This window comes from Typopeltis vanoorti, chromosome 18 (genome assembly GCF_054136105.1).
Source record: "Typopeltis vanoorti isolate ZY-2024b chromosome 18, IOZ_Tvanoo_1.0, whole genome shotgun sequence".
NCBI classification, from domain to species: Eukaryota; Metazoa; Arthropoda; class Arachnida; order Uropygi; family Thelyphonidae; genus Typopeltis; species Typopeltis vanoorti.
This window is the reverse complement of record NC_143566.1, coordinates 68,056,874-68,079,815: the sequence shown is the minus strand read 5'-3', so window position 1 is coordinate 68,079,815 and position 22,942 is coordinate 68,056,874. Positions and strand designations below refer to the sequence as shown.

General features: G+C 35.2%; 1 protein-coding gene across 2 annotated transcripts in view; it reads left to right on the top strand.

The window, feature by feature from the left end:
* Window positions 1-22,942, top strand: part of LOC150096743 (coiled-coil domain-containing protein 152-like) — a 153,775-nt gene that overhangs the window by 109,045 nt on the left and 21,788 nt on the right. For both annotated transcript variants that reach the window (XM_090408440.1, XM_090408439.1), the window contains 2 exons: window positions 5,318-5,445; window positions 17,171-17,260. In XM_090408440.1, coding sequence (XP_090264566.1) covers window positions 5,318-5,445; window positions 17,171-17,260 — 218 coding nt within the window. The remainder of the gene's footprint in view (window positions 1-5,317; window positions 5,446-17,170; window positions 17,261-22,942) is intronic.

The window sequence follows — 22,942 nt, the reverse complement described above, 5'->3', positions numbered from 1 at the left end:
AAACTTAGTGTTTTCATTTCTTTCATATATGTGAGTTGCAAGATCAGTGCTGTAAAACAGTGATATTCTTCACCATATCTGATGTTCTTTGCTTCAATTTTTACATAGCACTGATTAAATAAAAACTTGAATATGAGTCCCAAGTCTATGTTTACACCATAAAGCCCTGCTCTGGCTGAACCATGTTCACCATCAAGTCATAAGAACTGCAAATGGTGTATTTCAAATTTCACCAGTCCCTACTAGTCTATGTGTTGAGGCAGATAAACCACCTCTGTTGCTTTAACATCAACAGCTGTCTGTGTTATTCACTATGAAAATAAAACTCCTGCCAGACCATCCTATGTGGCCAGCTGTTTTTTTTGCTTCCTGTGCCTATCAGACTGCCATATGATCTTTGGTTTGCAAATAAAAGCTCTCTTGCTATTAATAAACAGTGCATAATATATTCAGATTCACAAAGATCTCTGTGTGTAATAAAATGTCAAGAGCTGCAGCAACATCCAGGACTCTCTTATATCCAACATGTCTTCTCTCAATTATAGAAGCTAAGTTTGGACATGCACTTCTGTTGGATTCCAAGCCATGTTGGGATTGAGGGAAATGAGGCTGCAGATAATGCATCTAGGTCAGCCCCTTTGTTAAGCTTTCACCATCACCTGTCCCATACACCAGTTTACCAGCAGATTGTCAGTCACATACTTCTATCCAAGCAGTAGTCATCAGGAAATAGTGAGACCAATAATAATCTCCATCAAGTCAAGCTTGCAATCCAATTCCCTGTATAGTCTAGTCTATGCAGGGACCATAAAGAGTAAGTTGTTCTTGCTGGCTCTGCATAAGTCAGTTATTTTACACACTCTTTCCTGTTGAGCAGTGGTGGAGGTTGAGCCTGTGCATGAGTTCTTTGGTATCTGACTAACTATCAATGGATTTTAATTGACTGCCCTCATTTCATGAATGAGTGCAGTCACTGGTTTAGCAGTATTCATAATCTGTCTAAGCCTTACACATTCAGGCAAATTTTATCAGACTCACCAAGTGTGTCATTCATTTTTAAATTTTTACAGAAATTATGTGCTTCTAATACCTGGTTGTTTTTATCCATGATTTATGAACTGTTTTTACACTTGTTTTTCCTAGACCTTTTTACACTTATCTTTTATACAACTTTTTACTCTTGTTTCTGTACACATTTTTACAGCTACCTTTCTATGCATTCCTGGCTATAATCGTTTATGTATTTGTTTACTTGTCAAGTTTTTTTACCTTGTATGTTGCTTTATTATTGGTGCAGTATGACCATTGTTGTCATTGTGCCATAAAATCCTAAACAAACAACAACCAAGCTAGATAACTGTGAGGCTTCCAGATAATCTTTAAATGCATAGAACTGACAGGCTTTTGACTTAATGTGTATTCTTCACCTTCACATGGTATGTTCCCCTTAGTATGTATCTACTGGATACTGAATCAATGAGAATTGGCTGCAATTTAAGATTTAGCCAGCCATGTTGGGATTAAGGGAAATGAGGCTGCAGAGAATGCACCTAGGTCATCCCCCCCCCTTTTTTTTTTTTAAACTTTCACTATCTCCTGTCCCATGCTTACACCAATCACCAACAGACTGTTAGTCACAAAGCTTCTATCCCAGCAGTAGTCATCAGGGAATAGTGAGATCACTTCCATTTTTAAACCATCAGTGATAATGTAGTAAATAAGACTTTGTGCTTATGATCCCATAGAAGGTTCTACTAAAGATGAAAGGGGAATTTTTTTGAGCCATTAGAGAAGGCAGCTAAGATAAAGAAACTAGGAAAGCTGGTCCAAATTGTATTTCTGTATTCCTTTCTTTCATGCTTACACAGTGATCAGAATACATTATGAAAATTATGGAGACAATTACCTTGCTAGAGCTCTAACACGGTAGTTGTTTCCATAATTTCCATAATGTATTTCTGTTTTGGAATGAACCGAAAAAAAATGTGATGGTACAACTTAATGAAATTTCATTCTGGCAGGGGCATCATCCAGTTAAATGGGCCTGATTTTGTCAATGAATGAGCATGAATGATGAAAAGTCAGCTGTTGCAACAAACTCAACATTAGGAATTCAAGATGGCCACCATCAGCATAAGGAAAAACAATGGAAAGGAAATAAATTAAAGATACCAAGAAATTATATACTTGGTTTAATCCTTTATCTAAGTGTAAGCAAATAAAGTTTGTGCCTGAAGTATTTTCAGGACTAGGGCAACTCGTATAAGGAAGCTAAGACTTCACATCACCAAACTGGTTTCGACCTTTATTGAGGTCTCTTCACGGGAGCCAGACACAGCAGTAATACTAAGGTTGAAGTAATGCAGAAGTCATATTTTCATATACAAGTGTAAGCAATTTCATTTGCTTACACTTGGATAAAGGATTAAACCACATATATAATTCCTTGGTATCTTTAATTTATAGTATAACCAAGTGAAAAACTTCCAACAATGGAAAGGAAGTTGAACTAGTAGAAGAATTAGAGAAGCATCATGTTGACATAATTGGTATGACCAAGATGAAGACTAAAACTATTGTTTAGCAGGTGAGCTCCTGCTAAACAATAATTATAAAGTGTTATATTTAGCCGTTAGTGATCAGGGAAAAGGAGTAGCAATGGCATTCAACATCAAACTTGAAGATAAACTTGATTGATAACCAATTTTGAGTAGAGTTATGTGGATAAATTTCAAAACGGGAAATTGGACCATGTAACTTATTTGTGCCTATGATCCCATAGAAGGTTCTATGAAACGAAAGGGAAATTTTTTGAGCCATTAGAGAAGGCACAGCTGAGATAAAGAAAATAGGAAAGTTGGTCCTTGTTAGAGATCTAAACAGCAGGTTAGAAAATGAATCGCAAGCTTATATTCTGAGAAAATTTGGAGATAACTATTGTTTAGCTACTTTTACAGAAAGCAAAGCTCTCTGTAAAAGTAGCTAAACAATAGTTATGGGAAGCCTTTGTAAGAATATAAAAGTTGACAAAATATTCTGGATGCTGTTGAAAAGCTTAGAACTGGAGGAAATAGTTCTGTATAAAAAAAATGATAAAGGTGACATGAAAATTTAAACTAATGAAATAGATATGTGGAATAATTACTTTGAAAGAATGATAAATGAAAACAAGCAGTTACAGAACAGAGCAGCAAATAGTCAAGGGGAATGCAGTGGAGTACTTACCAATATTTGAAGATGTGCACTCCTGATTGTATAGCGTAGATGGATATATCAAAGGCTGGAATGTGGAAAGGCAGCTGGAGTAGATGATATTTGACCAAATATGCTCAAATATGGAGATATAAAAGTTTTAGTGGCTATCCTGCATAATTCACAGTGCTTGGTCATTTAGAATCGAATTTCAGATGTAACTATCTATAGAAAAAGGAAATAAAACTGAATGCAAGAATTAAAGGATTTCCTCTGTTGAGTGTTCCAGTTGAGATTTATGCAAACATTGCAAGAAGTAGCTAAGAAAAATTGTGGATGTGAAACTTGGCAAGGAACAAACTAGGTTCATACTAAATAGTGGTTGTTAGGATCTGCTTATCACTTAAGACATGAAGTCAAGAAATCATGGGAATTAAGCAGGGGTCTATAATTAAGTTTTGTCATTCTGGAAAAAGTATATGACAAAGTGCCAAGAGAAAAGCTGTTTAGAACACTGACATTATATGGATATTATATGAGGTAAATGGAAGAATGTATAAATAATACATTGTCTATATTTAAGTAAATCTGCAGTTAGAATTGAAGGAAGTAAGTCATGTGCATTCTATCTCCACTCTTATTCATCATTTATGTGATCACGTTATGAAAGAATGTGATATTAAACCTGATACCAGAATCAGAGGTATCAAACTTAGCTTTATTTCACAAAATAGGGTTCAACAAAGGATGATATATAAAAATCAGTATTCATTAGCTGACATGTTGAATGTGGAGTTCTGGGCATCAACTGAACGTAAAACACTCAGAACCAATGCTCACAACATGGGTTTCCATGGTAGACCCACAATAATCAAACCAACATGTAGTGTCATCTTCAGTGGTGCAAAGAGTGTCTACAGTGGGACACAGAAGCTTGGAAAGCTGTGTTATGGAGCAATGAATCACTGCATCCTCTACTGAGCAGATGGATGGGTGTGGCAGATGCCCATCGAACATCTCTTCGATGGGCATCTGTGAAATTATCTGTGAATATGAAATTTGGAGGTGGTGGTTTGATGGTATGGTTCTGTTTTTCCTGGTTTGACCTCCGTTTACTGTGCGATTGAACTCCGTGAACTGCCATTGAAACATTGAACTCTGAGAGATATCTGGACATTCTGGGCAATGCAATGCTTTTTACTTTGTGGCGTTTCTATGGAACTAACCATTGTCTCTTTCAGCAAGGCAGTGCACTGTGTCATAATGTCATTGCTGTAACTGTGTGGTTTGTGGTCATGAATTTCATCACATTTGGCTGGCCTACACAACCCCGATCTCAACTTTATTTGAACATCTGTGGGCTGAACTGGAGCATCGAGTGAGGTCAAGAGACATTTGTCCCACAACAGTCCAGGACCTCATTACATGCCTACAGGAAGAATGGTTCAAATTTTCCATTGATCACTGTTATATGCTTGCGGAAAGTATGCTCTGTAGATTGCTGCAGTCGTCACAGTGAAAGGAGACCCTACATCTTAAGGTGGGTGTCATGGTTGTTCTTCACACTATGGCATTGACTTCTTTCCAAGCAGTGTATGGTGACTGAGGTGAGTAAGATACTAGCTTAATAATGTAATTAGTTAAAGAAATTTAGTTAATTACCCTTAAATGTGTTTTCTCCATTAAACATCGATGTGAGTGATAATCATCCTGCAAGCATCCATACTAGATCATTATTCTTTCACTTTATAATTTCATTGCAATTAGTAAGCAAATATTATAGCCTGCATAAAGATTCAAGTTATTCTTCTCTCATGACTCTTGTTCTGTTTCACCAGTTCACACCATTATTAAACTTATTTCCATCACTATGGGTCCATAATTCCCAATATTATTATTATTTTATTTTATCAATGAATAAAATGAGATAGGAATAACTCATTAAGCTGTAGAACATAATTTTTGACAAAATTGCAAAAACAGTTACTATGGTTATATTATTAATTTGCATCCATTGATTGCATTTTCATTGTTTTAGGATTAGCAATTAAAGTAAGAATCAAAATAATATTTATTTGTAATAATATTTCTGATTTATCTTTTATTCTCTTATTTATCTTTTAAGCTGCTTATGTTGTTAAAATGCACAGTAAAGAACTTCAACACAAGGAACAAGAAATTAAAAATCTTAAAGAAAACTATGCCAGTTTCTCAAATATGAAAGATGAAGAGATGTTAAACTTTAAATTGATGGTAAGATTAAAAGGGAAAAAAGCAGGTGTTTATTAAATATTTAAAAAAAATTATATATGAGTGCTTAAATTATATAAGGGTGCTTAAGAGTTAAAACTGTATAACTGAGAGGTAACTCCACGTAGCCTTTAAAGGAATGCGGAGAACAGACCAGGGCTTCTGACGTTACGTCCAGTCCTCACCTTCTCGTGGTGCACCCTGTTAGGTATCTACCTCGATACTGAACGAATGAGGATGGCCTGGCAATTTGGGATTTAGCCGACCAAATTGTATTATTATTGGCTAAAACCACAAATAAAATGATGGTACAGCATGACAGAATTTCATGCCGGCTGGGATGTCACCTGATTAAACAAGACCCCTGTTGTTTTCGCCAGGAAACCAGAGCAAACAGCGGAAAGTCAGCTAACTGGAACAAACCCTAAAACATACCCCAACTCAATATCACCCGAGTTCAAGATCGGTACTATCAACATAAGAAGCAAGCAAACATAAGAATGGCAAAGAAATGGAGTTAGCTGAGGAATTGGATAACTACCAGATCAACATAATAGGAGCGACTGAAACAAAAAAGACAAAAACTCGTGAGATCTTTCTGATCAATAAATACAAAATGTTATATTCAGGCAATGACAATCAAGGAAAAGAAGGAGTAGCCATAGTATTCAACACTAAAACGAGGCTAATCTTCTTGAATGACAGGCAGTCTCAAGTAGAGTGATGTGGGCAAATATCAGAATTGGGAACTGGACATTGAGACTTATTTGTGCCTATAGTCCCACAGAAGGTTCTACTAAGGTAGAAGGGGAGGAATTTTTTTATGCTTTAGTAAAAGCAACTGACACAATGAAAAAGGAAAAGTTAGTCCTTGTTGGGGATCTAAATAGCAGAGTAGGAAATGATTGTGAGACATGCAAAAATATTTTGGGAAAATTTGAAGAAAAGAGCAAAGCTAATAATAATGGCAAATACCTGTTTTTCTGCTCAGGACATGGACTGGTTATTACTAGCACCATGTTCTAACAGAAAAATGTGCACAAATTCACATGGAGAGAAGAGGCTAGGAATCAGAAAAGTCTCATTGACTATGTTATTGTTGATAGTGATGTTTTCTCTCTGGTGAAGGACACTAGAGTGTACAGAGGATTTGAAATTGGAAGTGATCACCATTTAGTCTTTTGCATGATAAAATTGAATTTTATATTGAAAAGAAGAACACGTAAGAAAGTTTTAAAGTGAATAAAAGTTGAGCATCTCTCAGATGTGAACTGTAGACTGAAATATACAAACATTATTCAAGAAAAAAAAATGAAAGAGTTTGAGAACAGGAATCAAACCTTGGAGATTCAATGGCAAGCTCTGAAGAAAACATTGATTGATTCAGCCAGAGAGGCATGTGGTGAGGTCGTCTGCAAGGATAGAAAAATCAGAACCTCATAGTGGACACAGGAATATAAAGAGGCAGTAAAGGAAAAGAAGAAAGCATATCAAAAGTTCTTGGCCAATAAGTCAGCTTGTGCTCTTAGAGAATACAGAGACAATTGTAAAAAAGTTAAACAAATGTCATGGAAAGACTTTGGTAAGAACATAGAAAATAAATATCAAGTTGTTGAAGAAGCTCAGAAATGGAGGAAAGGGTTCTGTAAAAGGAATTAGAGATGATAAAGGTGATATGAAAACTGGAGAAAAAGATATCCTTGAAGTATGGAGTAATTACTTTGAAAATTGCTAAATGAAATTAGCAGTGATGAGAGCACAGTGATAAAAAACACTGAAGAGGCATGCAATCAGGAATACATACCCATCCATACTTGAAGTAGAAAAAGCCATCAAAAGTCTGAAATGTGGAAAAGTAGCTGGAGTAGATGATATTCGATCAGAAATGCTCAAGTATGGAGGTATAAAAGTCTTACAGTGACTGCACTGCATAGTTCAGAAGGTCTGGACAGAGGGACGAATTCCAGATGATTACCAAACCGATAAGCACAGGTATCACTGTATTCTCTTCAAGCTAGTTTTAAAACAATATTTGTACCTAATCCAGATAGTGTTAACATGATGGAGTAGAGTTCTCATAGTATAACTGAATGTGAGAATTACAGATGTATTTCTCTTCTGAGTGTTCCTGGTAAGATTTATGCCAGTGTACTTGAGAAATGGTTGACAAGGATTGTGGAAAAGAAGCTTGGTGAAGAACAAGCTGAATTCAGACCAAAAAGAAGCTGTCAGGATCAGATTTTCACTTTAAGACAAATAGTTGAGAAATCATGGGAATATAACAAAGATCTGTATTTAAATTTTGTAGATCTGGAAAAAGCATATGACAAGGTGCCAAGAGAGAAGCTATTCAAAACGCTACAGTTGTATGGTGTTAGTGGGGCATTATATCAATTAATACATAGTGTTTATCTGAGTTGTAAGTCAGCAGTTAGAATTGAAGGAAGTACAGGAAGATGGTTTAATGTTAAATCTTGTGTCAGATAAGGATGTACATTATCCCCTCTGTTAAGACATAGACAATGAAAATAGGCAGAAGCATTGAAAATATCAGCTGCAGTGGGAATGGAGAACAAGCAAAACATTTCAGCTACTTAGGCTCAATTTTTAGTGAAGATGGTAAATTAAATATGGAAATAGACAACAGAATCAACAAAGCTGGTATGGTAGGCAGTCAACTCAATAAAATTATATGATATAAGAGAGAAATTAGCCAAAACAGTAAATTAGCTGTATAGAAGACAGTATTCAAGCCAATTTGAACTTATGAATCTGAGAGCTGCGTCATAAGTAAAACACTTGACCAAAGACTAGAGACCGCAGATATGAGAGCTCCCGAGAAAGATTAGGGGCATGAACAGATGGCATCAATAGCAATGTCATATTAAAATTGAGGATATTAGGAAAGAACTTGACATTGTTAGCATTCAGGAATGTGTTAGCAGAGCTAATCTCAGGTTATATAGTCACTTAAACAGAATGGGAGAGGAAAGATTAGCAAAACAAGTGTTCTCTGCCAGGCTGGCAGGAAAAAGACCCAGAGGAAGACCAAGATATAGGTGGATTGATATGGTAAAAAGTGCCTTAAAAGATAGAAATATAAGATCTGACAATGTTGGAGCCTTCACAGGTAATAGATTGATTTGGAGGAAAATGATAGATAGGAAGTTAGTAATGATGTAAATTTTTCATGTAGTACTATCATATCCTGTACACCCCTTGAAGGTAAATGTCAGGAATTTGATGATGATGAAAAAAAGTATATAAAATTATTGCTGTATTTAACATTATTCTCTTGTTAAACTCAAACATACAGACACACATATGTACATGAAATTATTCTTCTGATTGTTCTGTTTATATACTGAGAATACCTGATTTTATAGTAAGTTGCCCAAAGTATTTACCATGATGTAAATATCTCCTAGAGATTGTTTCAATCATTAGATATATTTTGACCTTTAAATTTAGACTGATCCTTAATGATACTGAGGTTTTCTTTCAGTAATAAAAAAGAGCAGAATTGTGTATCAGTCTTCTGGCTAAACTTCTTTGACGATACAAAAAATTTCATTATTTCACCTATTATATTGTACTTAAGTAGTTGTAAATTTGTACATGACATTTGTCATTTTTTTTAATATTTAAAATAGTTCATTTTGCCAAGTTGCAGTAAGTGTCTCTCATAACAACATCTGTCTGCATATATACTGACAGATGTTGTTATGAGAGACAGATTTTAATATTACAATATAGTCTAGAAAGAGAAGACAGCTGTTTGTTTCTTTTTCTGTGGTGAAATGCATTTCTTAATACGTTGTTTGTCTAAAATGTATCTAATGTGTCTAAGCCCAGATTGCAAATACAGTCAGTCCTCAACTTATGATTCATTCCAGCAATCCCATTGTAAGTTGGAAATCACTGTATATATAAATATATAAAATAACACACACACACACACACACACACACACACACACACACACACACACACACACATATAGGAGTTGGACAAAATTATAGACGTGATATGATATTTAGAAATAGAATTTGTTTGTGTTGGCTACATTGAAAAAACATGTCATGGCAGCACTGAACATTCTTGTTTTATTTTGTGTATACTCTGCAGTTCTCATACAAGTGCATTATTGATTGTACTGAGTGATAATACATTATAAACATTGAAAAATGGGAGGCTCACCTGACTTTGTAAGAGGACAAATCATTGGTGTGCATTTAGTTGGAACATCAGTCACAAAACTGCTACATTATTAGATATATCAAGATTGACAGATTCTAAGGTTATGTCAGCATACACAGATCATGCTGACATAACGTTGATGAAGACAACTTCATCAAAGAGAAACGTGGGTGAAAATCAAAAATGACAAAAAGAGATTGTTGGATATTAAGAAAGATTGTTTCAAATGATCACAGAACTGCTGCTGCACAGATAAAAGCAGAATTGTTTCCACAAAAACAGTCCTATGTGAGCTTCATAAATCCAATATTCACAGTAGAGCTGCAATTGCTAAACTTCTGATTACTGAAAAGAATTCTCAGATACGTAAATGATGGTGTCACAGCCGTCAGACCTAGACGTTAGAAAACTGGAAATGTGTGATATGGTCATATGAGTTGGCCTTTCATGCTATTTCCTACATCAGGAGGAGTTTATGTTTGGAGAACACCCAAGGAAACCAACAATCCAGAATGTCTGGTTCCAACTGTAAAGCATGGGATAGTTCTGTGATGGTCTGGGCAGCAATAGTGTGGTATTCTGTTGGTCCCATTATTATTCTTCACTGCAAAATTACTGCAGGTGATTATTTGGACATTTTGGGTAATCAAGCAGTGCATGATCCAAACATTATTTCCAAACAGTGCAATATTCCAAGATGACAATGCCTCTATCTATATATTTATTTTATTATTTATAATAAATGTCATTTCTGCATGCTTGTAGTGTTTGCAGTTAATAGAGAAATATAAAAATATAAATCTGATTATCCCCATTAGTTGAAGTATTTATTCTCTAATAGGCAGTCGATTTGAATCTCACTGTAGGCACAGATATTTGTGAATGGCTTTAGGTGGTAGATGAATTTTGTTGCCATGTAGACTATGGCCCTGCTTATTGTTGATTTGAAATGGATCAAACAATCCATATATATATATATATATATATTTATAGAAAGATTGAATGACTAGAACCGAGAGAAATGAAAACAAAGTTTATTAATACGACACGACTAGTTTCAGCTTGTATGAGCCTTCGTCAGGTGCACATTAAAAAAAGAAGAAATAACCAGTAAAAACACATGGAGGAAATAACTGTAAACAACACGGAAAATTAATGTATATATATTTCAATGTCGAAATGTTGAAGTCTGTGCATTCAAAATTGTTCCCTCGTTGGCTTCATTGTTGGGCATATGCATGCGTATAGCTTCTCGTGAATGCCAGTATTTGACCACAGCACAATGACAGGGAATCTATCAGTAGTTTTTTGAGAATAACCATTTAGCTGAAAAGTAGACTTGAGAAAATTGAGTTCTTTATTAAGTTTTATCTCATCATCAAGAATAGAACGAGCACGATATCCTAGAGTAGAAATGATTCCAAGCTTCTGAGGAGGATAATGATGGGAATGACTGTGGAGATATCTGTTAGTGTATGTAGGTTTTCTGTAAATCGAGATTTTAAGTTTTTCTGAGGAATGGGTCAGTTTGACGTCCAAAAAAGGAAGAGAACCATTAGCTCAGCCGTAAATTTTATGTTTTGATGTTGACTATTTAGATGTTCAAGGAAGTTCAGGAGAGATTCACGGCCATGGCTCCAAATCAGGAAAATGTCGTCAATATATCTTTTCCAAATTCTTGGTTTTAAAGGATAGGAAGAGATGGCTTTAACTTCCAGATCTTCTAGATAGATGTTAGCAAGTACAGTAGACAACGGATTACCCATTGCAAAACCATGATTCTGTTTATAGATGGTATCCTGAAATTTGAAGTATCCTGAGTTGATGCAATCAGTAAGGCAATTATCTTTTTAGATAATTTATCCTTGAGTAGAACAAGAACTTCGTCTGTAGGAACATTGGTGAATAAGGAGACTATGTCAAAGCTTGCCATGATTTCATTTTCCTTGATAATGATATCTTTGATACAAAATTCGCAGTTTTTAATAAACGACGATGATTTACCGGAAAAACATTTGAGATATTTTGCTAGATATTTGGAAAGGTTGTACATTGGAGAGTCAATTCCTTCTACGATAGGTCGAAGTGGGGTATTTGCCTGGTGAATTTTAAGAAGTCCATATAATCGTGGTATAAGCAGATGGAGAGAACCAAGAGAAAGGCGAATGTTTCTAGGTAGTTCAGAGGTAGTTCTCAGTAAATTGTTGGTCCGGTTGTGGAGTTCACGAGTGGGATCTCTCCCGAGGATCGAGTAAATGTCACTCCGTAACAATTCATCAATGTTAAGAACAACTGTGGCATTGCCTTTATCCACAAGAAGAATAATTATATTTTTGTTGTTTTATAACTTCTTAAGAGCCTGTCGTTCCGATGAAGAAATATTCTCTGTAAGGGGGTTTGGTTATTGATGATGAAAATGGATTCAATGCAGAGTAGGTTTGCCTCTTGGGTAGGAAGAAAGGAGGTAGCTTTTTTCTATCTTAGTAAGTAATAATTCTTTCGGAATAGATCATCTAGGAGATAAAATGAAATTTAGGCCTTTACTGAGGATACTTTTCTCTGCATCAGAAAGATTATAAGTTGATTTTTTAATCACAACTTTGTCAGAATGGAGGTATGGTTTCAAAGAAGTCAAATTACTTTGTGTTTTTTTAAGAGCTTTGAATTCTTTAATAAGTTTCAATTTATTGTCATTTTGAATTTTGGTGGCTTGAGATTCACTTCTCACTCTAATACGATTTCAACTGTCACTACTTAGAGATTATTCAATTTCTGAGATAACGTGGTTTTTTTTGCTAAATAAAAAAGTGAGATTGCGTTTTGTATCAAATATCCTCTCGGTGAGAAGATCTAACTTTGCTCTATGATAAATCCTTTTAGCTCGTTCCGTTTTTATGTTTTCTTTAAAGGAGATAAATTTAGGAAACACGGCATGGAATTTACAGTGCTTGAGAAACACTAACCTGTTGATGTTCAGGCCTGTCCTCTTCAATGTTTTCTGGAAATTCTTTATATTATTATTATTATTATGCTTCGTCATAAGAACTAAAGATGTATGAAGATTGATTTACTCAGTTGTTGTACATTTTTATAAAAAGATTGAATGACTAGAACCGAGAGAAATGAAAACAGAGTTTATTAGTACGACAAACTAGTTTCAGCTTGTATCAGCCTTAGTCAGGTGCACATTAAAAAAGAAGAAATAACCAGTATCCTGGTTATTTTCAGATCTGGTGCAACTGTGACATACCTTTGGCCAAACAGAGAAGTCAATCATGTTATGCATTGAGGAGCATAAGAGAGAGAGAGGTCACTTACAAGAGAACGCGAGCCAGTGCTTTGTCTAGTCATGTTCTATTCTCAGCTAATTCTAATGAAGAAAACCCTAGCCATACAGTCCTATGGGACAAGTCTAATAACATTTTCTGTTGCCATGATGAAGTTGAAAGGAAGATAATAGAATCAAAGGAAATCATTCTCAACTCCCTACCTCTCAACAACAACCTGAGTTACAACCTTTCAGACTGTCATTGTGCTGTGGTCAAATACTGGCGTTCGCAACATGCTATACGCATGCATATGCCCAACAATGAAGCCAACGAGGGAACAATTTTGAATGTGCAGACTTCATCGTTTCGACGTTGAAATATATATACACTAATTTTCCGTTTTGTTTACAGTTATTTCCTCCATGTGTTTTTGCTGGTTATTTCTTTTTTAATGTGCACCTGACAAAGGCTGATTCAAGCAGAAACTAGTTGTGTCGTATTAATAAACTTTGTTTTCATTTCTCTCGGTTCTCCTACCATGGTAGTCATTCAATCTTTTTATGAAAATGTATAACAACCGAGTAAATGAATCTTCATACATTCATATATATATATATATATATATATACATACACACACACACACACACATATATGAATGTATGAAGATTCATTTACTCATATATTTTATATATTTATAAAAATATAAAACTTTAATAAATGACGACTAGTTTCATCGGTGCTCCGACCTCTTCAGGTGAGAAAGAAAAAAAAAAAAACTCTAACCTTGAAGAACGGCCACAGCAAGTTGATTGGGAATGCACTACTAATTTATATATATGCAAGGATGAATTTGAAAGAAGAATTATTGAATCAAAAAAATGGTTCTGGACGCTTCACACTTGAACAATCTAAGCTACAATTTGCCTGATTCCCATAGCGCAGTAATCCAGTACTGGCGCTCTAAAATTAGCTGTCGCACACATTCAACTCATGGCAACGGTTGCACACGGTCACCTATTCAAATATGACTGTTACTATTCTACTTCTTTTTATTAAGCTGGAAAGTCGATGTTTTTTACCTTGTTATTTTTTATAAGTCTTATGTTTTTTCTTTCTCACCTGAAGCAGTCGAAGCACAGATGAAACTAGTTGTGATTTATTAAAGGTTTTTGTTATACCTTCATGGGTTCTAGTCAGTTAAATTAATTTTATAAATGTATACATCCCAAGTAAATCCTAATTTCAATAATATATATATATATATATATATATATATGAAATTAAAGCAAAAATCGCAAAAGGAATAATTTTCTTCAGTGTTAATACTATCTGGATTAGGTACAAATATTGTTTTAAAACTAGCTTGAGGAGACAAGCTAGTTTACCAAACTGATAAACTGTGTTTATCAGTTTGGTTTCATATAATTGTCCGGTTTGAAGTTTTATTATGGCAAAAGGTTCTTGAAAATTTGTCTTACTGTTGGCTAGATTTCAGAGTTTAAATAAATAACATAATTATTAGCTGTTTTTCAAGAGAGCAGTTGCATAATACAAAAATCTGTATTATGCAACTGCTGCAGTTGCATAATACAGATTTTTGAAGTGGATGCCCATAGTTTATAAGAGACATTCTAAAAATGAAATCCTGAATGATTAACTTGTTCCAGAAAAAGAGGTGTATGAAATTCCTTCACTCATTAACTTAAGCATGGTGGCCTGTTACAACCAAAAAAATTGGCTTTGTAAAATCTAGTTAATATCATTATATGTTTTGTCAGTTAAAAATCGTACCAACTCTTAAGGAGTGGAGAAATTCTGCTACACTGTTTGAGACCATCTCACTTAACCATCATTTGAAAAGCCCTTATTAAGAGTTTTTCAGATGAAGGTTGAGTAAACATTTCTTTTTTTTTTCTAATGAAGATTAACTTGTGTGGAACATTAAAAAAGTATTCATAATCCTTTCCTTTTTGAGTTATTAGTTAATCTGTAATTTCAGATGATAAAGATAATGTCAACGTAACACATCCAGCTGTTTTTAATTGTTAGTGCTTTATTTAAGTTCTGAATGAATTAGTTCAAGGAGGAGGACAAGCAAATATCTCTTTGCTGAAATCTTCTTTCTATTCGTAGTGTTTAGCAGAACCCTGCGGGATTTTATTCAGTGCAGAGTGTGTGAAAAGTATTTGTCCAGAAAATTAAAGAATGTGTGGAAGGAAATTGAAACTGGAGAGAGAGAGAGAGTATATATTAAGTATTTCAAAAGTGAGTGTCTGTTAAGTGGCAAGAACACAACAATTGCTGATGGTAAGATGGAGAATGATGTTATTAATGTTGAACATATGACTGTGGAAATAGAGGAGCATGAAACTGACATTAATAAAGATAAAGCACACTTAAATGTTATCCTTCATAGGACGAAGTACGAAATTTAAAAATTACAGAAGCGGCAAGAGATTAGCAAGGCTGAAAAGAGAAAGAAGTATGTGGTCCGAAGGAATAATAAAGACCGACCAAACAAACAAACAAAAAAAAAAAACATATTAAGGAGAAAATTATGTATGGAGACTCAGTGATCAGGTTTGTCACACTTGACAAAAGTGTGACAAAATCCTGTTTTCCGGGTGCAAAAATTCACGATATTAGCCATGCATTCAGATACAAAAGAGTAAGTCAAAAAAAAATATTTTCTTGGTTGTTACAAATGATTTGAGATGCAAGAACTGTTCTATGAGGGAGGATGTAAAGGAATTGTTAGAAGAGGGAAAAGTGAAGTACAAGAAGGTGAAGATTGTAAGTCTCCTAATGGTATGATAGAGGCAAACTGTGAAGGATGGTGTTGGTAGGCAATGAGTCTATACGTAGATTGTGCAGAAGGAATGATGATGTAGGATTTGTTGATCTGGTTACTGTGTTTAATGGAAAGAAGGATTTGTACAATGCTGATGGACGGCATCTAAATGCTTTTGGTAGTAGGTTTTTTTCACTGAGTATGCTGAAGTGCAAATTCAGGAAAACTTGAGCAATTCGGGGTGGAAGCAAGTAGTTTGTGTGAAGGCACCCATGAGGCGAGTGAGTGTGTTAATGACCAAGTGTGGAATCTAGTCTCTCAAGCAAAAATATTGAATAGGGTAGTCAATTCAGGAAGTAAAGGTTAGTGGGGGACTAAAAGGATGCTGCAGTTTCTATATATTAATGCTTGAAGTATCAGTAACGAGGAGGAGGAGTTTTGGACATTGGTCAGTGTAACCTTGCCAAAAGTTATAGAGATTAGTAAGACTGGCTAATAGCAGATGATGTAGTTATAGGGATAAAATGCAAAGTGTTTAGTATTTTCAGGTAAGATAACGAAGATAGGATGGGGAAAGGGATAGTGCTGATGATAGCAGATGAATTGCAGCCAAAAAGAATAGAAGATAAGTGGGAGGGTGACTGTTCATTTGAAGCAATCTGATGTGAGATTAAGACCAATAAGACAAAATATACAGTTGGTTGTTGCTATTGGCCAGGGAGTTCCATGGGTGATCTGGAAGACATATACATTGTCAAATTAGCACAATGAGTACAGGTGAAGTGATTATTATGGGGAACTTCAACTATGGAGATATAGACTGGAAGGAAGAAAGATCACATGGCAGGAAGGAAATAGAATTTATACACCTCTACTCAAAGATAATTACTTAAGGAAGCATGTAACGGAGGGGACATGGGTTGGGAGGGTATTGGACCTGGTTATAGGATCAGAAGAGCTGTCCATAACTAATGTGACCATATGGTCTTGTCTTGGGAGATTGTACAACATGAGGAATATTCTGTCAAGAAGGAGATGTGTGAAACTACAAGGCAGGTGATTATGACAAGTTTTGAAAGAAGCTTAAATCTCCCAAGAAAAGAGCATATGGTCACTGTTCACCAATACTTTTATTTAAGCCATTACTTATACTGTAGTGAACTAGAATTCATATAGTGACAAGTTTTGAAAGAAGCTTAAATCTCCCAAGAAAAGAGCATATGGTCACTGTTCACCAATACTTTTATTTAAGCCATTACTTATACTGTAGTGAACTAGAATTCATATAGTGAATGAATGAGCAATCTGCAAGTGAATTTTATATAAGGTAGTGTCAAAGTTTAGAGTTCTTTAGAAATATAATAGTTCATTTCTACTGAATGAAAAAAAGAACAGTTTATTTGTATATAAATAAAACATATATATCATCTGTTTTGGATTCATATTTATTGAAAGCATTTTTTTAGCATGAAGAAAAGTTGGCCACTCTGAGAGAACAGATTATTACAGCAAATAGCACATTTAAATATGGTGCAGCCAGTGATATCTTCAGAAAGGTAAATTAATTATTTTTTCATTGTTTTCTTACTCTTTTGAGATAATTTGAGATATTTGTTGTGATAAACAAGTATAGTGTCTAAAATTATATTTACAACTTTTATCCAATATAAAAATTTAACCAGGTGTAGGGGTTGTTCAAAATGGTAAAATGGGACAACATCAGAAATACTAGGGTTGTCCCATTTTACAGGGAAACCCTCTTTTTTTTTTTTTTTTTTTTTTTTTTTTTTTTTTTTTTTTTTTGGTGAAAGTGACACAAGACATATGGTCTTGTCTTGGGAGATTGTACAACATGAGGAATATTCTGTCAAGAAGGAGATGTGTGAAACTACAGGGCAGGTGATTATGACAAGCTTTGAAAGAAGCTTAAATCTCCCAAGACAAGACCAAAGATAATTTTTTTTTTTTTTTTTTTTTTTTTTTTTTTTTTTTGATACTAATTTTTGGTAGGTTTTCTCATTTTGTTTTCAGATCTTCCTGCCTTTAGTCACAATGAATCACAGGAGAAAGCATAGTTTGTTGAGTGGTTTATTCAAACAGAATCTAATACACAAGTCCAATGAATGTTTAGAACTTGTTACAACAGATCTCCCCCATCAAGACTAATTATTAGCTTGGTACTTGGTATTAAAAGTGTATAGAAACTGGAAGTGTGGAACACAGGAAAAGGAGAATTGCCTCAAATGTCTGAATAAAATGTTGAGTATATTCAAGATGCCTTTGTTCAAAGTCTCCATGCATATCAACACTGACTTGCATCATGTGAATTACAGTGTCTTGTGAAAATGTTTGAAGTTGCAACTCTTGCACGATGGTAGGATTAGTTGCTGCCTGTAAGGAATTTGCAGTGACACTATTTGACAGAGCTGACCAGGACAATGATTTTCTGGCAAGAATCATGCTTTCTGATGAGGCAGCTTTACCTGTTTCAAGCAAGGTTAACAAACATAATGTGTGCATCTGGGGGTCAGAAAAATCCTCATTGCACAGCAGAGCACATTAGAGACAATCCAAAAGTTAATGTGTAGTGTTACCTGTTACATGACCACATGAATGGATCATTTTTTCTTCAGTGAACCAAGAATGACTTCAACGCCTGCCTGGACATGCTGCAACACTTTGTTTATCCACATTTGGAAGAACTGTAACCTTGTATCTTTTTTTTTTTTTTCCTTTTCAGTAAGATGGTGCACTGCCACATTCATTCTGTAATTCCCAGTATGTAATATACAAATTTAACAGCAGTGGCCAAAGTAAAGGTTTCTTTGGGCACAAAGAGAAGGCAGGCAACCACTGATTACCTGCCTTCTCTTTGATTCGACTCTACCATATACTACTGTATGATGTCTGTCAATCTGCTATTCTTTTGTCTATTTCGCCAACTTCATGTCTGTCTCGTTGCAATTTCCTTTATTGTCTTTGATATTTGACCATTTTTGCTGCACAATTTATTTATTGTATCTCTTTCCAAAAGTAAAAACGAATTTCACATGTGCAAAAATAAATAATCAATCCTGAGACCACAGATCAATCAGCCTTTGCAATGAACTTATTTAGTAGTAGCAAATTCGCTGTCTTTTATTCTTTAAATGTGCAATGGAAGAAGACAATTTATGTACTTTCATTTTGCTGACAATATAAAAGCAATTTTTTTTTGCAAATTTTCAAATGTTTATTTGCACTGAAAATTATTATGTTAAATATTTATATTTTTTAAATAACATTTATCGAAATAAATATCACCTTTTGCTTTCTTTCCTTGCTAAATACCATTATATGGATTGTCACATTTCAGTTTCAGAAACAAATAAATTATGTTTAATTGCATTATTCAATTTCCGATTGATGGACTTTTGTAATATCAAAAATTTATATCCAATGATATTTCAACTAAAGTAGAAAAAGCCATCAAAGCAATCAAAAGCTTGAAATGTGGAAAGGCAGCAGGAGTAGATGATGTTCAACCAGAAATGCTGAAGTATGATGGTATAAAAGTCTTACAGTGGCTGCACTGCATAGTTCAGAAAGCCTGGACAGAGGGACGAATTCCTGATGATTGGAGTAGAGTTCTAATAGTACCCATATATAAAAAGGGAAATAAAACTGAATGTGAGAATTACAGAGGTATTTCCCTACTGAGTGTTCCTGGCAAGATCTATGCAAGTATACTTGAGAAACGGTTGAGAAGAATTGTGGAAGAAAAGCTTGGTGAAGAACATGCTGGATTCAGGCCAAACAGAGGCTGTCAGGATCAGATTTTCACTTTACGACAAATAGTCGAGAAAGCATGGGAGTATAACAAAGATCTGTATTTAAGTTTTGTCGATCTGGAAAAGGCATATGACAAGGTGCCAAGAGAGAAGCTATTCAATAAGCTACAGTTATATGTGGCCAATGGGGCATTATATCAAGCAATACTCAGTCTGTATTTGAGTTGTAAGTCAGCAGTTAGAATTGAAGGACGTACAGGAAGATGGTTTAATGTTAAATCTGGTGTGAGACAAGGATGTACATTATCCCCTCTGTTATTCATTATCTATATGGATCACATTATGAATGAAAGTGGTATTAAACATGATATCAGAATTGGAGATGTTAATGTCAGCTCTTTGTTTTATGTGGACGATGTTATACTTCTAAATAAATCCACTACAAGTTTGCAAGATTCCCTAACTAAATTGGATAACTGTTGTAATAGATATGGTATGAAGGTCAGCATTAAAAAGACAATGAAAATAGTCAGAATCAGTGAAAATGTCAACTGTGTTGTGAATGGAGAACCTGTGGAACAAGTAAAACATTTCAGCTACTTAGGCACGATTTTTACTGAAGATGGTAAATTAAATATAGAAATAGACAACAGAATCAGCAAAGCTGGTATGGTGGGAAGTCAATTGAATAAATTCATATGGAATAAGAGTGAAATTAGTCGGAACACTAAATTAGCTATATACAAGACAGTGTTCAAACCAGTTTTAACTTATGGATCTGAGAGCTGGGTCAGAAGTAAAACACTTGACCAAAGACTGGAGACCACAGATATGAGAGTACTGAGAAAGATTATGGACATGAACAGATGGCATCAATGGCAATATCATATTAAAAACGAGGATATTAAGAAAGAACTTGACATTGTCGGCATCCAGGAATGTGTTAGCAGAACTAATCTCAGGTTGTATGGTCACTTAAACAGAATGGGCGAGGAAAGATTAGCAAAACAAGTGTTCTCTGCCAGGTTGGCAGGAAAACGACCCAGAGGAAGACTAAGATATAGGTGGATTGATACGGTACAATGTGCCTTAGACGATAGAAATATAAGATCTGATAATGATAATATTGGAGTCTTAACAAGTAACAGGTTGTTTTGGAGGAAAATTGTAGATAGGAAGTTAGTAATGATGTAAATTTTTCATGTAGTAATATCATATCCTGTACACCCCTTGAGGGTACATGTCAGGAATTTGATGATGATGATATTTCTACAGGGAGGGACTCTTCGTCTTCATCTTTTGCTCAAAATTGCAACAGATGATTTTTTTTTTTTTTTTTTTGTAGGCTGCACATTATTATAATATTCAGTGCTTAATCACTGTATATTACTCTTGAGAGTTTGCATCGTTCCAACTTTGCATCATCTGCAAACACCTGAATATCATCATCCAAATCCTCACCAATATCATTAACATACAAGATATATGAAGAGCCAAAGGCTTCAATTCGGCGACATATAACTTGTTTAAGTTAAGGGATATTACATCCCATATAGTTTCTTAGCCGAATAAGAAACTCAGAGTTTCATGCCGAATATAGTAGAAACTATATAAAGTTCGGCGATTCCAAGCGTAAGCAAATACCTGGATACTGCAGCAACTGACCCTAAAGGTAGTGCAAGCTGAGGCAACTCGTGTCAAAGGTGGAGCAAGCTCCGATCACTATTCTTGATATTTACCCATAATGTGAACTTAGCTCCTAGGAGCTGTATTATTGTTCGACATTATGAGAGAAGGTCACTACCCAGACCGGTTTCAACCTTTATTGAGGTCTCATCAGTGAGTAGGCAGACCTAGTTAATATCAAGTTTGTAGCGAACAGAACTTACAACTCTTCTACGGTTGTAAGTAGAAGGGTTGTAAGTTCTGTTCGCTACAAACTTGATATTAACTAGGTCTGCCTACTCACTGATGAGACCTCAATAAAGGTTGAAACCGGTCTGGGTAGTGACCTTCTCTCATAATGTCGAACAATAATACAGCTCCTAGGAGCTAAGTTCACATTATGGGTAAATATCAAGAATAGTGATCGGAGCTTGCTCCACCTTTGACACGAGTTGCCTCAGCTTGCACTACCTTTAGGGTCAGTTGCTGCAGTATCCAGGTATTTGCTTACGCTTGGAATCGCCGAACTTTATATAGTTTCTACTATATTCGGCATGAAACTCTTTGAGTTTCTTATTCGGCTAAGAAACTATATGGGATGTAATATCCCTTAACTTAAACAAATTAACATACAAGTTAAATAGCAATGGCCCTAAAACAGACCCCTGAGGCACACCACTAGTGATTTTCCTCTCCCGGGATATTGCTAATCCATACACAACTTGCTGATACCTGTCAGGTAGCCGATCTGTGATCCAGTGCACTAATCTAATATCCAACTCCATTCGTTCTAGTTTGATTATCAACTTATCATGCAGTTATCTATCAAAAGCCTTTGCAAAATCTAAGTATACTACTGTGTATCCCTCTCCTCTGTCCAGTGAAGCCGTCATCTTTATTATAATAAATAAGTAGATTACTAAAGCATGATCTCCTCTTTAGCAAATCCATGCTGCCCATCAAAGATAATGTCATTGCTGTCAACCCAATTCTGGACTCTGGTTGTCACCAGCCTCTCCATTGCTTTAAGTACAACATCTGACACACAGATAGGCCTATATTTGATGCTTGCGTTCTATCACCTCCCTTATGAAGTGGCACAATTTTGCCGTCCTTCCACTCCTTCGGAACTCAATCCACTGCAAGACTCATATTAACAAATGTGTCTAGATGCCAACTCCCTGCCACACTCCTTCAACATACATGGTGATGTATTATCAAGTCTCACAGCCTTTTTAACATCAAGTTTGCTCAATTCCCCATATACCTCTTGCTCACTTACAGTCAGTCTCTCCTCCTCATCATCATCAATTACTCTCAAACTCTCCAATGTCACATTCACAAGAATGAAAGACCTTTATGAACTGCTCATTAGGTATCTCAACTATATCCTCCACAGCAGTTGTTCTTATAACATTTTCTCCAATCATTTCATAATTTCCTTTCATAATCATTCTTTTTTTTTGCTGGTTACATGTCAAAAGAACTTCCTAGGACTCTTTTTGGCTTCATCATCTAACTGCTGCTCATACTTCACTTTTGGTACTCTTACCAACCAAGTCACCGTCCTTGCCTGTTCTTTGTAATCTTCATGGAATTGATTATTGCCACTCCTCTTATGCTGCCTCCATAATACATTTTCCCTCTGTATTGCATACTTAATCTCTTCATTCATCCATTTCACACCTAATTTATTTAACCTTCTGGCCCTTGGAATATATTGGTTCTATTAGACATTTCTTGAATATTCCCAAAGTTGCATTGATCTCCTTTCCAGCTAACTCCTCATTCTGCACTTGCAAG